At 45.3% G+C, this 14141-nt stretch overlaps 1 protein-coding gene across 5 annotated transcripts in view; it reads right to left on the bottom strand.

Annotated features, from left to right (window-relative positions):
* Window positions 1–3731: 3731 nt before the first annotated feature.
* Window positions 3732–14141, bottom strand: part of LOC126538845 (rab11 family-interacting protein 4A-like) — a 256433-nt gene continuing 246023 nt past the window's right edge. For all 5 annotated transcript variants that reach the window (XM_050185567.3, XM_050185566.3, XM_050185569.3 and 2 more), the window contains 2 exons: window positions 13708–13918; window positions 3732–5478 (listed from right to left, as the gene is read on the bottom strand). In XM_050185567.3, coding sequence (XP_050041524.1) covers window positions 5356–5478; window positions 13708–13918 — 334 coding nt within the window. In that variant the 3' untranslated portion in view covers window positions 3732–5355. The remainder of the gene's footprint in view (window positions 5479–13707; window positions 13919–14141) is intronic.

Genomic DNA, 14141 nt, shown 5'->3' on the forward strand with positions numbered 1-14141 from the left:
ACGAGGTGTCATTCCGCAACACGTGCGGGATGGCTATTGAATCCTTTCTTGAAATTCTGCATTTTTACTTAGCGAATACACATGCAAGATTCTGCGGTGAAACGTATCAACAGGCAAGGGGTGTGTGCATCGGGTCAAAGGTAGCTCCCATCCTTAGTAGCATTTTTTGGAGAAGCATAGACAGAGAACTGGCAAAAGATTTAGAAGGTGTAGTATATAACGTATACAGATATGTCGATGACTACTTGATTTTAGGCTGTCACGTAGACAAGGGTGCTTTCAGGAATAGGGTAGTAGAAGCCTTTAATTCTCTGGGCAAGAGCTTGACATTTACTTCGGAAGTACCGGTAGATAATAAGCTACAGTTTCTTGATGTCAAGTTAGAATTTCTACCGGAACATGTGTGTTGGTCATTCTCGCCCCGAGCTGGAAAACCGCTAATGAACTATGCCTCAAACCATTCCAGGCTTGTGAAGAATGGGATAGTCATTTCACGTTTCCGGTCAGCGTTGATGAAGTCACGTCACCACACTGTAAACTTTGCATTTCTTCAGTAAGTTGATAGGTTGAGAAAGGCTGGGTACCCGCTCGCTGTGATGCTGGCGTCGGGCAATAGACTGATGAAAAAACTTAAACAGGGTAAAGAACAATGTACAAAGAATCCAAGGCAGAAGGTTTTGGCTTCCAAGGTTAGAGTGATTCCGTATGTTCACGGCCTTTCACATAGACTTAAAAAGGTGGCTGGGAGTTATGAAGTAAAAGTGGTGTTTTCGGCAAAAACAAGGTAGGTCGTGTGCGTTCTAAGGTTAAAAATAAGTTCGAAAAAAACGATGATGCAAGGAATGAATGTAGCATTAGACATCCGCGTAAGAACCAATTTGTTGATTGCGTGAAAAATGTTTATCAGATTTCTATGACGTGTGGCCATGTATACGTAGGGCAGACTTCGAGATGAATCAACACGAGACTAAGGGAACACTTATCTAGCCTGAAAGGTCACCCTGGTACGCATTTGGCTATGCATTGTCAAGAACACAATTGCTCACCGCGTCTTAGTAGCACCGAAATTTTGTATAGGCATAAGAATCAAACCGCGAGAGAAATTGTGGAAGCGCACTGGATTGAAAAACAAAAGGAAAGATGCATCAGCCATCCTTCTGTTTCGTTGCTGGATAAAGAAAATTCGCTGTTGTCATCACATCTTTAACGTATTTTCATCGTAAGGGCTTGTTACATGCACCTTGATGTTTTTATGTTGCCCGGGTGGCTTTGGTCCCCGGCATTTTATCTCAAGCTTTATATGCGCTATAGGCATCCTCTGTTTGACTAGATCGCACAGATCTGTGGGTATTTAAGCAGGAAGTTCTTCGAAAATAAAACCAGTAAGCGCTCGTCCTTGTGTTGCTCCTCTTCTTTGTCCCTGTTTGTTTGCGCACAAAAAGTTTTGTAATAATGAATCGGCACTTGTATTTCATTTAAGCAGCCTGTCCGGCTTGCCAAGCACCCACATAGGCTAAACCCAGTCCATTTAGCAATGCTGAAATCTAACTCATTGCCTACCATGTTAAATGTTTTCACTACTTCTATATTCTATAGTTATCTTAGAACAAATTACAATATTATGTGCTTTACAACTAATACTGTGGACTCTGGATAAACAAAACTTGCTTGGAAGCGAATCCCTGGTAAACAGAGCAATGGTATAAACAACTTTAAGAAAGTTGAGTTAAACCAAACCCATCTTATTGTGAATGCCAGTTAAACGGAACTTTAACCGAAATGGCCACCTACCTCATTGGCTTATCGAGCAGGAAAAGGCCAACCAACATGTCAAATTGTGACAATAAATAGCAGAGGTTATAAACACAGAGAAGGTGCCTCAGAAAGGCTGGCCAACGTTTCGATAGGACATATCTTCGTCAAAGATTGGTCCTCCTATCGAAACGTTGGCCAGCCTTTCTGAGGCACCTTATACCTGTTTACAACCACAGTGTGCTATTCCATTTGTCAGCCCCTTTCTTGATTATAAATAGCAAAGGGAATTCAACCCATCAGGCAACTGTCGGAAAGTTAATGCAAATTAAACCTGTCTAAGTTGCATATGTATTTCAATCGAAAGAACTTTGCTAGGCAAGTAATGATCCTGAAACAGGAAGAGATCACTATGAAGTACAGCTACAATCTCTCAGTCGGGCTGCCACTGCCGCTCTGTTGACACCGGCAGGAATGAGACCTCAGATGATCCTCTTGTGCATCACGTGCTGCCCTCCGAGACAGTCGAAAATATCTGATGTTGGTGAAGAAGACGCACGTATTACTGTTCCAGTGCACGTTTCTGTTTCAGACCAGATGGCAAGACATGCAGTTGCAAGTCTGCAGAGCCATTTTGAACACGACTGCGTGGAATTATCGGGAATTGTTTCGTGCATGAACACAACCTTGTGCAAGAGAAGCTACAATACTAGAAAGCAGATCACAGTAAAATCATTTTCACCACAGTGATATCAAAACACTCGTGTAAACTGCTAGAACAAAATGTTTGTTTGCAATTTTTGCGCCCTTCGCCTAATGGAGCCTCAGATAAATTGAACACATTTTTCTGTCCCCTCGAGTCTCGTTTAAGCAGAGTCTGCCGTAGTACATCCCAACTAAATTGTTGGTTTTGGAAAGGCGAAGTGAACCCGATTGAAAACATTCGGATATTGTGAACTTTCCAAGCACACTGGCCAATCCAAGGCTAGTCTTTGGCGCTGCTATCATTAAACTTGCGCAGCTGAGAGCAGAGGTGCACGTTTTGGACTGTTTAATCTGAGGAACTGAAAAGTGCGTGAGATGCCAATTGCCACAATGTCTCCCATCAAGCCCTGCACGCGTAAAAATTTTGCAAGGCACCAAAACAATTGAAACACAAAACCAAAACTGGTAGTTCTAACCTCGAGCTGTGCAGTGGATGGCATTTCTTGTAGAAAGGCACCTAAAATTGTTTGGAAGCATGTTGAAAAGCCATTGTTAGACCTGAATGATTCCTTAGCATAAATTAAGGAGCCAGAATCATAACTTCAGAGGCTGTGCGATGTTCATATCATGTGCCCTACATATAAAAAATTGCATGCCAGCAATCGTGGCCGACAAGGTGCCTCCAAGATGGGTAATGTGAACGTCACCCGTGTCTGCAATTTCACAACTTGACCGTGCAGCCCTTAAAAATATTACATTGCATGCATGGTTTCTGACGCCACTCGCTACAAATTGTGTCCTGCAAGCCAACATCTACTGCCATTGTCTTTCCACTGTTATAAGATTTGCTTTTATTGCTGTACTAAATATAGACATGCGGCATTTGCAACACATTTGTACCACTAGCACAAGCCTCACATTAGTAAAGGTACCCAGAGAAATTTTTTGGGAAAAAAAAAGAAAGTTATACAACAGAAATTGCATCTCACAATATGTCCCAAATGAATGGAAGGTTTAACTTCCCACAGCCCAGCAAAGATGCTGTGAGAGACACCACATTGGAAGGCTTCCAATTAATTTTTTTATCACATGCCCCAAAAGGTCAGCACATAAGTGTTCTTGCATTCCACCATCAGAAATGTTGAAGCCACGCATGGTAATCAAACCCATGACCGTGTGCTGCTCAACACATCATTTGCATGCCATATAACAACAATCGGGTGTCTCAGTGGAATAAAGGAAAAGACATGCACAAAGAGAACAATGACAGCAAGTTTCAGCAAAAACTAGACAATTTATTAGCTTTCACTTAACTGTACAACGTGGCTCCACAGGAGCATAACATCTTCAGTGGCTCTACAGCCCTGATGTGCGCGTGGAGCATGTCTAGCATTTGATTCTCTTTTCTTTTTTGCTCCAAATGTGACCAAGATGCATGAATTCTACTCAAAGAACTAAAAAGAAGACTGAGAACAAAAATATAGTAAGGCACGTTGATGACAGAAAATTAAAATGACCTTTAGATCAAACATAAACAGCTAAAATAACCTGTCGGCAGCAGCTTATATTTCTGCAGAGGCAAAGCACATGTGGCTGCACTGTTCTGAATGCCGAATAGTATGTTGCGTTGAGCCCCCACTTGAATGCAGTCACTCGTTAAATCTCTCTACAACAACTCAGAATTTTGTTAAAAGCATTACTAAATCAAGACCTGCCAGAATGGCCAAGAGGGCAGCTATCTAGCAGGAAATATTGAAAATAATTTCTCGCATCACATCTTTCAAACAACCACATTTTCGCGCACTTTTCCGTTAAGACGGAACCACACCAACTCGCCCAGCTCTCAGCTTTGAGCGATCTTTCAAAAGCTGTTTGCAGCTTCTCTGGACGGAGAACCATCTCTTGTTCATCAAAATGTATCTACAACATCAAAGGCAGGATTTTCAGTGAATATTGCTTTCCACTGTCTGAAACCTAAAAACGATACTTCTGATTAACTAACTGCCATTCATTTGGTAACAAACATTTGGCTTATTAATTAATAGCCACTGGTAATTCAAAAGTGATGTTCCCGCATGAAGTCTAGTTTTGCATTTTTCTATCAGACTTTTTCCCTTTTATCACATTGTCATTCATGTACTGACACCCTGCTTTATAAGCACATTGATTTGCATTGATAATTTGTAAAGGAACACTAACACACATGCTCCACGCTCTTTAAAAGCTGCGAGGCCTCAAAGATAAAACGGATGAAACTGAAAATAATAAAAACCAAACAATCACTTCAATGGCTTACACTCCCAAAGTATTTCTGCTATTTTTTTTTTTTTTAATAACCAGGAGAAAGCTCAGTAAGCTTGCAATGACAATGTGCTCAAAGAATCGTGACAACACAATGTGACCCCTGCAGTTGATTCTTAACACACTCCGAACATTCACAATGTCTCTTTTTTTTTATAACCGGCGAAGTAGGCAACAAGCGTGCAATGACAATGTCATCAAAAAAAGAAATGTGTCGATGCAGCGTGACCCTGCGGTCGATTCCTAAGAGACTTCACATTCACAGCATTTCGTGCACGTGCATCTTCACATTCCGTCCACGCTCAGCTCGGAACCGAAATATTCCATCTCAACAACCGCAGACTGTGTTTGCGATTTGCAATACACGTGACATCTAACAATCAAAAAGAAAGTCCTGCGGGTCCCTTTGAAAGACAGTGGTCTCCAAAAAGTCGATGTGCACGTCTCGCACGCAGCGGTACAAGCATAAAAAGGAACCCCCGAGGCACCACGTTCAGATGGCCCAAGGCACGCAGTGGATTACTATGCATTCTTATCAGGACGGAGAACACAGAGTCTTTGTACACGTGTGTGTGTGTATGGGGCAGGGATGTGTGCTTAGTCGAGGGGCTTCACTTCAAGCAGCTGTGGGTGGTTCTCGATGATGTTCAGCAGGATTCCGTCTATGTACGCCCGCAGCCTGACGTTGTCCTCTTTCTCGTGCTTCACCGTGTCGATCAGCTGCGGAAGAGAACAGCAAACGCATATTACGGCTCGGCGAGTCTTTACAAGTGGAAATGAAGGGCTGCCGTGGCCTCCTCTAAACTCAGGAAAGAGAGTACATAAATTGCTTTTCATGTTCATTGTTATTAGCGATTGATATCTGAGAAAAGTAGAAAATCCATTTTTTAAGTACCCTGGTTAGATTCTGAATGCAGCATCTCCATGTAAGTGAAACAAGTCACCAGCTCCTCATGGTCTTAGCGTAAAAACAGCTCTCCTTTCCATAAAAAAGAGGAATGAGCAACGTCGTGTAGTAGGTTGGCATTTGAATGCTGCATCCCAGATATTGACGTCAGCTCAACGTATTCCAAACATACTTCACCAGCACTCTTCTCATCTCTAGCAATGCAACAGTCTAGATGAGATTGGTGTTGAGTGTCATTTTCACAAAAGCTGGTGTCACACAATTGTTAAACCACTTCTGTGCAGTTCCATGGGCATCCATGTCTTACGTCATTCACTCCAGAGTCATTTTTGAAAAACGATTAAAAGCAGAGTACCCAGTTAGGTACCAAGGAACCGAGAAGAATGGATCCATACGTGTTACTGCTCAATTCACTTGATGCAACTATGAGTGCCACTCCAACATAAACATCATTAAGCTACTAGACATTCAGCTCCAAACATTAAGTACTTGTTGATCTGTTGGTCTTTCATGCCTATTAGTAGAAAAATACACTTATGCTAGTTTCATCTCCATTGGCACTTTAGAAACCGTTATGCATATCCAGGCATCTTCATAGTCACCTCAGCAACAAATATATACAGTTGATTTGTATTCATTTGACTCCAGCTAATCCAATTTTTCATTTAATTCGATCCAGACCAAAGGTCCCAGCCAGCCCTCGTACATTTCTACAGGCTTAAACATTCATTGTTTTGATCTTGAAATCAACGCTCACTGCATAATTAAAACATGACTTGTCGGCATGAGCGCACTTGACCCAAAAGGTGACCACAATCATGGCCCCAATGGCTGCGGCACCTGTCTCGGCATGGCTAAGGGATGGTAAATGCATCAAAGACATGTTATCTTCCACCAAAGATACTTATTCGTCAGCTGCCCTGTGAAGATTCTCAAGTAAAGATGGCAGCTCAAAATGAGTGATTACAGTATTTGCCAGATTCTAGCATGTGGGTTTGTTTTGTTTTTTTCTCTAAGAATTGGCCCAAAAATTGCTTGCGTGGTGCAGTCGGATAAAAGACCGAAACCGCATTAGCAACAGCCCAGCTTACTGTCAGAGCCGGCCTAGCCAATGTCATTGCTATCACCATCACAAGATAGCTATAGAAAAATTCCTCACATAGCATGACAACAACATGCCACTTGATTACGAAAGCTCATTCAAAGGATGTACTATTTTACATGCTAAGCTAGCATCAACAAGTCGCATTACGTGTCTTTGGGGTTTTGGAGAACTTCGTTAAATTAAATTCTGGGAATATACATGCCAAAATCACGATATGATTACAGTCGAATCTCGATATAATGTATCACGCGGGACCGCCGAAAATAGTTCATTATTTTGAAATATTGTTCTAATCAAAAAGTTGTGGTTATAAGCCTGTGGACAAACCTAGGAATTGAAAGTTGCATAGTACCTTGGCAGTAGACACGTGTGCAGACAAGCCTACTTTCAAATAAAAATTTTTCACTCACTTCAAAGCTGCTTTATTTGAAGAAATCAGTGATTTTCTTCTGGCGCGTGCAGCACGCACGACCGATTACGAATGTTTCTACATCTTCCACTTTGTGCAATACCTCATCGGGTACATCATTGTACCAGGCGATGAAAGTACAGACGTGCACTAAAACATCAACGTTGGACACATTCTCGTCTTTCATGACCCAGTCTTCCTTCGGGTCGTTATCGTCACTGGAGACGTCGCAAACGCAGTTAATCTCTTCAGTTGTCAGGTCCGCCACCGTTAGTACTGCACTGTCGCTCTTCACATAGTCGTCAAAGGAAGTGACGGCAGGCAGCAGGGGTGCGATCGGAGATCGTTGTTCAGCGCGTTCGTTTGGTTACCGGCACACGCGATTGGCCTATTCCACGTTGACATCGCTAGCTGCGGGGCGCAGCCACGTTTTAAGCTACGTCAAAATGACGACACGCTCCTGTATATCGTGCAACCGAGCACATCGTCTGCTAGGCGCCGAACCCGACGGGAGTTGGGAAGTTTGGAGTGATTATACGCTCCTTACGAGACTGGCTTCACATGGCGCGTCTGGTGGATTGGATTGGATCCAGCCGGCGGCTGCGGAACGGCCCGTTTGGATCTAATCCATCGTTTAATTCGAGAAAATGGCCCTTGCGTTGGGAACTTAGGTCGTTGTGCTGACTTTGCTCGAGGAAAAGGGAGAGCGGGTGGCGGTGCAAAGCGAGTCTACAGAAATGACAGAAAGCGAATTCCGGCATTGCTTTCATTTCTCGAAACAAATATTGTGTTGGTTGTACAGCGAAATCAACCCAATCATCAGTGCCAGCAAGCCACTGGAATGTTGTTGCTGCCTCTTGAAAAGTGCGCCACTGTTCCCGTCGTTTCTTTTTCTGCTCGTTGTGCGCGACACCACCTAGGGACGATGCAGAGAAAATAATACTTATAAATTGCAGTAGTCACACACACTACTATTTGAAAATGTGTTTGAGCTTGAGAAGAAAAAAAATACATCTTTAGATAAAGATTTCATTCATTTGGAAGACGAGAAACATTTCGTTTTGTAGTATACTGTCTGCAAGTAGACGACAAACGAGGGAAGTAAACTTCCAGGGAGATCACCGCTTGCCGCTTGGGTGCTCTCTCCGCCGCGTTCTCAGGAATTTTGCATACTGCCACTTAGCGACATTGCAGCAACCGAACAGAACACGTATCGAACAAAGATCTCCGATCGTGCCCCAGTTCTGCAACCTCGGTCCACACAAGTCTTCTGGGTTGCTGTTGGTGACCTCCAGGTCCTCCTCAAGCTGCACAGGTGCTTTGACAAGCCCCGTTTTCGCCATCAGTTCGTATGGTGGATGCCTTCAAGTTCCACCAAACTCCTGTGAGCATTTCTGCTGCCTGCCGAATATTGATTGAAGTCTGATGCTTTAGGCAGAGGTTAATAATCAACCGCTGCACAAGGTGCTTATGAAATTCTGATTTCACACTCTTATAATGCCCTGGTCTAGGGTCTAGGGAAGCAAGGACATGTTTGGTGGGAGAAACTCCAAGCGAACGTGCGTCAAGCGAGCATTCACAATGTGAGCAAAGCAGTTGTCGACAACCAGTAGAATTCTTCGGTCATCCCTCCTCATTTGGTCGTCGAGTTTGATGAGCCACTCGGAAAAAGAGTTCTCTGGTCATTCAGGCTCGTTTGTTGGTGCGGTAGTCGAACAGTAATGAAATTATGTTTTTCATGTAGCAAGGCTTCACGTACTTGCCAATGACAAGTGGTTTAATTTTCTTCGCGCCTGTTGCATTGCAGCAGCTTCTTCCCTCCTTTGCACTGCTGCCCTTTGAAGTGCATCGTTTGGGCTCGCAGGAGCTGGTAAAAACATGCGGTCTCATCCTCGTTGAAAATACTGCCTTCAGAGTACGATTCAGCCACCTCTAGAAAACAAGCATTGCGCCAGGAATATGTGCCTTCCCTATCAGCAGCCTTTTCCTCGCCTGAGACTACCAGCCAAGTTATTATATTGCTTTGGCGGAAACGAAAAAGCCAACCCGCACTGGCACCGAACCCAGTTATTTCAAGTGCATCGGCAAATTTGCAGGCTTTTTCTTGGAACATTGGGCCAGACACGGGAATGTTTTGAATTCTGGCATCTTTGAACCACGTGGCAACAGCTTAGTCTAAATTTTGAAAGTTTCTCAGTCGCAAGTGTTTCCTCCTAGGAGCGAGTTGAGATTTCCGGTGAAGCGTGACAATCTAGTCTCGGTCTTTCAAAATGATCGCAACGGTTGATGGGGCAATGTCACACTGTCTGCACATGTTGATTTACTTTTCCTCTGCGTCGATTTCTGGCAATACGTCCAATTTGTCCTACAACGAAAACTGCTTTCGCTTCTTGGTGCACGTCGCTAGCTGCATTCATTGTTGGACCTCACGCGAACGCCAAACCTTTGTTGATAAGTTCTTGGTGAAGTTCGTGGTGAAGCGGTTGGCACTCGACATGGTGATGATGATATCTACTGCACTCAAGGTTCCTGTTTCACGCGAGAGACTGGTATATTTCAGGGGGGGGGGTGAATTAAGACGCATACCCCCCCCCCCCCCCCCCCCGCCCATGCCACTATTTCTCACACACATTGCTAAAGCGCCGCCAAATCAATGGTGAGACTTGACAGCTATTCAGCGGTCAAAATTTTGTTGCCTTTTTCACTCCTTTCAGATGGCAGTAGTTATCGGCGTCTCCTGGGATGTGACGGCCAGTTTCCTCGTCAATTCGCTGCCCGCGCGATTAACTCGAGATGCATTCAGTTGTCACCGTCTATTCAACAGTCACGCGCATCGGTGTTGCTTCGTTAGTTCAACCTTCTGTGTCTAGACTGATCCGGGGACCAGGAAAGGGGTTCAGTTTGTGGTCAGCTGGTCTGCATACACGTGGAACGAGTTGCGGCCAGAGAAAATACCAACTGCACTTAACTTTCCTTTTTGTTTCATTATTTCCTCGAGTGACGGCTCGCCGCGATGCTGACAGACCCTTGGAACCATATACCCGTGTTAAAAGACATGTTTTTTGCCGCAAGTTAAAACACACACAAAAGGAAGACGCATAAAGATAACACAAGAGGCACTTCCAACTAGGCCAACAAGCAGTGTATGTTGCAACATATACCCATGATATGGGTTAGACAAGGTGGAAAATAAAAATTTCAGACAGCGCCCATCATCAAACCGTGCAATAACCTTTAAACTCATAGGCAATATGACTCACCCATTAACTCGTCGGGTTTTCCGTAATTGTACAGCACTTTTCGTGGAAAATTGGCAACTGGAAACAAGAATCTCCAGGAGTTGAGAAATTAAGCGATCTACTAAGGGAGAGGGCCGAGACAACAGCCAAACAGGAAGGAAAAGCAAAATTAACAAATTTAGCCATTGTTTATGAAAATATGGATTAACATCTCTTTATTTAAAAAGGAAACAGAAAACGCCGCTGGAAGTGGAGGACAATTCTGTGTGTTCTGGATGACGCTTCTACAGTTATCATTAGAGCCGCCTCTCTGCTGTGCTTATGCAGGTGTTTTTCTAACCTTCCGCGGTGGGTGCAGTATGTCTACAATCGCAGCTTCCTGCGCCATACGCGGTTGTACGCGACTGGCGGCCACGCATCGTTACGTAACTTCCCAAATAACAATACGAGTCGGTTGCGGCACTTGTTAGAGCAGTAAACGAGGGATCCAAAAGAACTGATTGTTCCACAAATATATATTCTTATATAATTCTTCCAGAGCTAATTAAAAAAATGCTACTATAGTCAGATACAACTTAAGTCTGCAGTGAAGCCCCGCCAATGCTTTCCTAACCACCAGCCACTGTTCCTCCGTGAGGCTGCAAATAATTTGTACTTCAAACTTTTTCTGTTACCCAAATAATGCGGTAACTACAAAAATAAAATTATTGGCACGTAACTTTATACATTTTCCCTCACCTATTATAGTGGAATGGCGAATGTGTAATTCTTTATTGAACTAAAATACCATGCTTGCTTCGCTACAACTAATTGTTGCGAAGTTTCACTTCAGTTGGCAGTGAAATTTCATGAGTAAAACGCCCCCTCCACCCCAAAAAAAATCCTGGGTAACTCCGTGTCCCGGGACACCATTCCGGACCTCACGTTCGTCAAGAACGACATCCGGGGCGCGATCACCTGGAGAAACACGGGGACCGACCTAGGCAGTGACCACACCATCGCGGAAATCAGCATACCGGAACACAACGACACCAGCATCAAAACACACAGATGGATAGACTGGGATGCCTCTCGAGACGCCAGAAGCCAGAAGAGCGACGGTGTCGACGAGATCGAAGACATCGACTCGTGGACGGCCGAAATCACCAAGAGCATACGCGACGCAACCAATGAAATTGAAACGGGCGCGGAGATCGACAAAGTAGACAGTCCGCTTGCGCATCTCATCAAAGCCAAACGGTCAATACTCAATCGCTGGAAGAAACAACGGCTTAACCGCAGACTGAGAAAGAAGGTGGCGGAGCTGAACCGAGCGATCGAGGATCACTGCCGCGCTCTCTGCACGCAACAGTGGAACGAGATCTGCAACGCGGCAGACGGGCAGATGCACAGCGGGAAGACGTGGAACCTGCTGCGGCACCTGCTCGACGAAACCAAGACCAAGTCGCACCAAAGGGACAGACTCGCCAGGCTTATACATCGGGCGGTCTCAGAACACGGCGTCGACGAAAAAAACAAAAAGTATGACTCAAGTGGTTCCCGGCGCATGCGGGCAACGCGTCGGAACGAAATGAGAACTACAATGAGACGGCACACGCAGCGGCGCGAGAGCTAACCAACCGCGCCCCGGCGACAGACCGTCTGATGTGGTTCGGAACCAAGGACTGCATGACGGATTACAATGAAAAAACGAAGGCCTACCGCCTGGCTCGCAGGACTCTCCCACCCCCGCACCCGAGGCTAAGTCGAGCGGAGGCGGTAGTACTGAGACAGCTCCAGACCGGATCGCTACCGAGCCCAAGACTGATGAATCGCATGTACCCCGAGACATATCCGACGGATAAGTGCAGAGTCTGCCGGAGGGAGGCCGCAGACTACACGCACATCTTGTGGGACTGCGTTAAAAATCCAGAAGATGCAAAATCAAAGAACGCTCCCACCGCGGCTCGAGGCAGCCGCGAAGAGCTATGACCGAGACGAACAGCTCTGGGCCGTCCAGCAGGTCTTCGAGGCGCTCAAAAGGCAGGGACCCAGCGAGCCGGCAACGGCGAGCGGAGACCCGCGCCAAGTAAAGGCGACTTCGTAGATGACGTAGGCCCTCGTCGGGGCGCGCGAGCGCCCAACTGCAGGCATAAATAAAGTTCACTCCAATCGAATTCAACCAATGGGTACGTGCCTGGCACCTATGTACATCACACTGCTGTGACATTGCTCGTAGCGACACGTGACTTCGAGAATTATTCAAGGCTACATCTGTTCTTTGTGCAATGTGTTGCTTCAGTAGACGAATTAAAGTTTAGAGAAATAATAAAACCGATAAACCGAATGTCTGTTCTTGTTTTACTTCGCACCACAGCCAGAGAAATGTACTTCCGCTTTGTCTGCTTGTTCCCACGTCATGCAGTCGCTCACACAGACAACAATACTAGGTCATTTTCTACTGTGTTCCCGCGCAGGATCATGCTCTGTGATCAACTTGTGTCTGCCTCAGTATTTGTGTAGCACTGACTTATACCGCTAGTCAGGTGTTCTCGTGCACAGCACGCAAAATCGTGTGCTGCGCGAAACGAGACAAACACAACAGCTCACACGCAATGCCATCAGCGAAAGTGTGCTGCACCCCAAAAAAGCAAAGAACAATACATAAGGCGGGGCCCGTGACCTACGTGACACGCGTTTCTCGAGCTCCGGTACGAGAGAACGCGGGGAAGGAATTTCATTTTTGGAGGCTAGACGAGGCAAGTGGAGAGAGTGTCTCGCTTGCCAGTGGAGCTTGCCCCTGAAATCATGGGTTCGCAGCACTGGAATTTTTCTATCTGTGCTATTGATGAACCAATTTGAAAAATTCTTGCAGTAGAACGCTCCCTAGAGGGCACGTAACAATTTCCAGCATATAAACGAAATTTGCTGTGTGACCTGGCCAGGGGCCTTTTAACATGCCCCCAATGCATGGTGCATGGGCATTCTTGCATTTGCAACCAAAACCTAATGCATTTGCAACGAAAACTTAATGCAACCAAAACCGCCGACTGTATGCTTCCAAATTGATATTTGTTCATTCTGAATACCTAAATTCATTACGCAGTGAATACCAAATTGCATAACATGTGATTCAATATTCAAAAGTATTCAAAAAATGCAAACATTGAAAATTCCCCCAGCCCTAGTGATCTTAAATGCAAAAGGAAAGACGAGAGTGGCAACTCTGCAAGTCCTGAGCCTGTCATTTTCCAATCTCCAGCTCAAAACTTGCTGAACAAATGAATGCAAGTAGCGGTGTGAGCTGCACCTTTTCTTTGGAGAGTTCCTCAAGGTTGCTGAACTCCGTCGCCAGTGAGGTGGCACCGTCGATTGCGTGGTGGCCTCCTCCTCCAGCGACGAGGCACTGCCCCTCGTGAACGTGCGAAGAGAGCAGCTGGGCCTGCAGCTCCTCGTTGGCCTCGCGTAAAGCACGGTTCTCCTCCCGCACAGACTCCAGTTGGCTCTGCAGCTCCACACACCTGCAAAACACAAACACAGCCACACAGGCAAATTGAATATATAGCACAATCTCGTTAAACGGGACTGGCATCAGAAATCGCACCGCATTCCCAAAGCTCTGCAACCTCCTCCGTGTCTGGAGGAGGTTGCAGTCCAAAGAACAAATACCGAAGCTTCAGATCGAGGCAAGGTTACAGTGTCTGCTGAACCCTGGAACAAAGACAAGTTGATCATCACCAACAC

The sequence above is a fragment of the Dermacentor andersoni genome, chromosome 8 (assembly GCF_023375885.2).
Source record: "Dermacentor andersoni chromosome 8, qqDerAnde1_hic_scaffold, whole genome shotgun sequence".
Lineage (NCBI taxonomy): Eukaryota > Metazoa > Arthropoda > Arachnida > Ixodida > Ixodidae > Dermacentor > Dermacentor andersoni.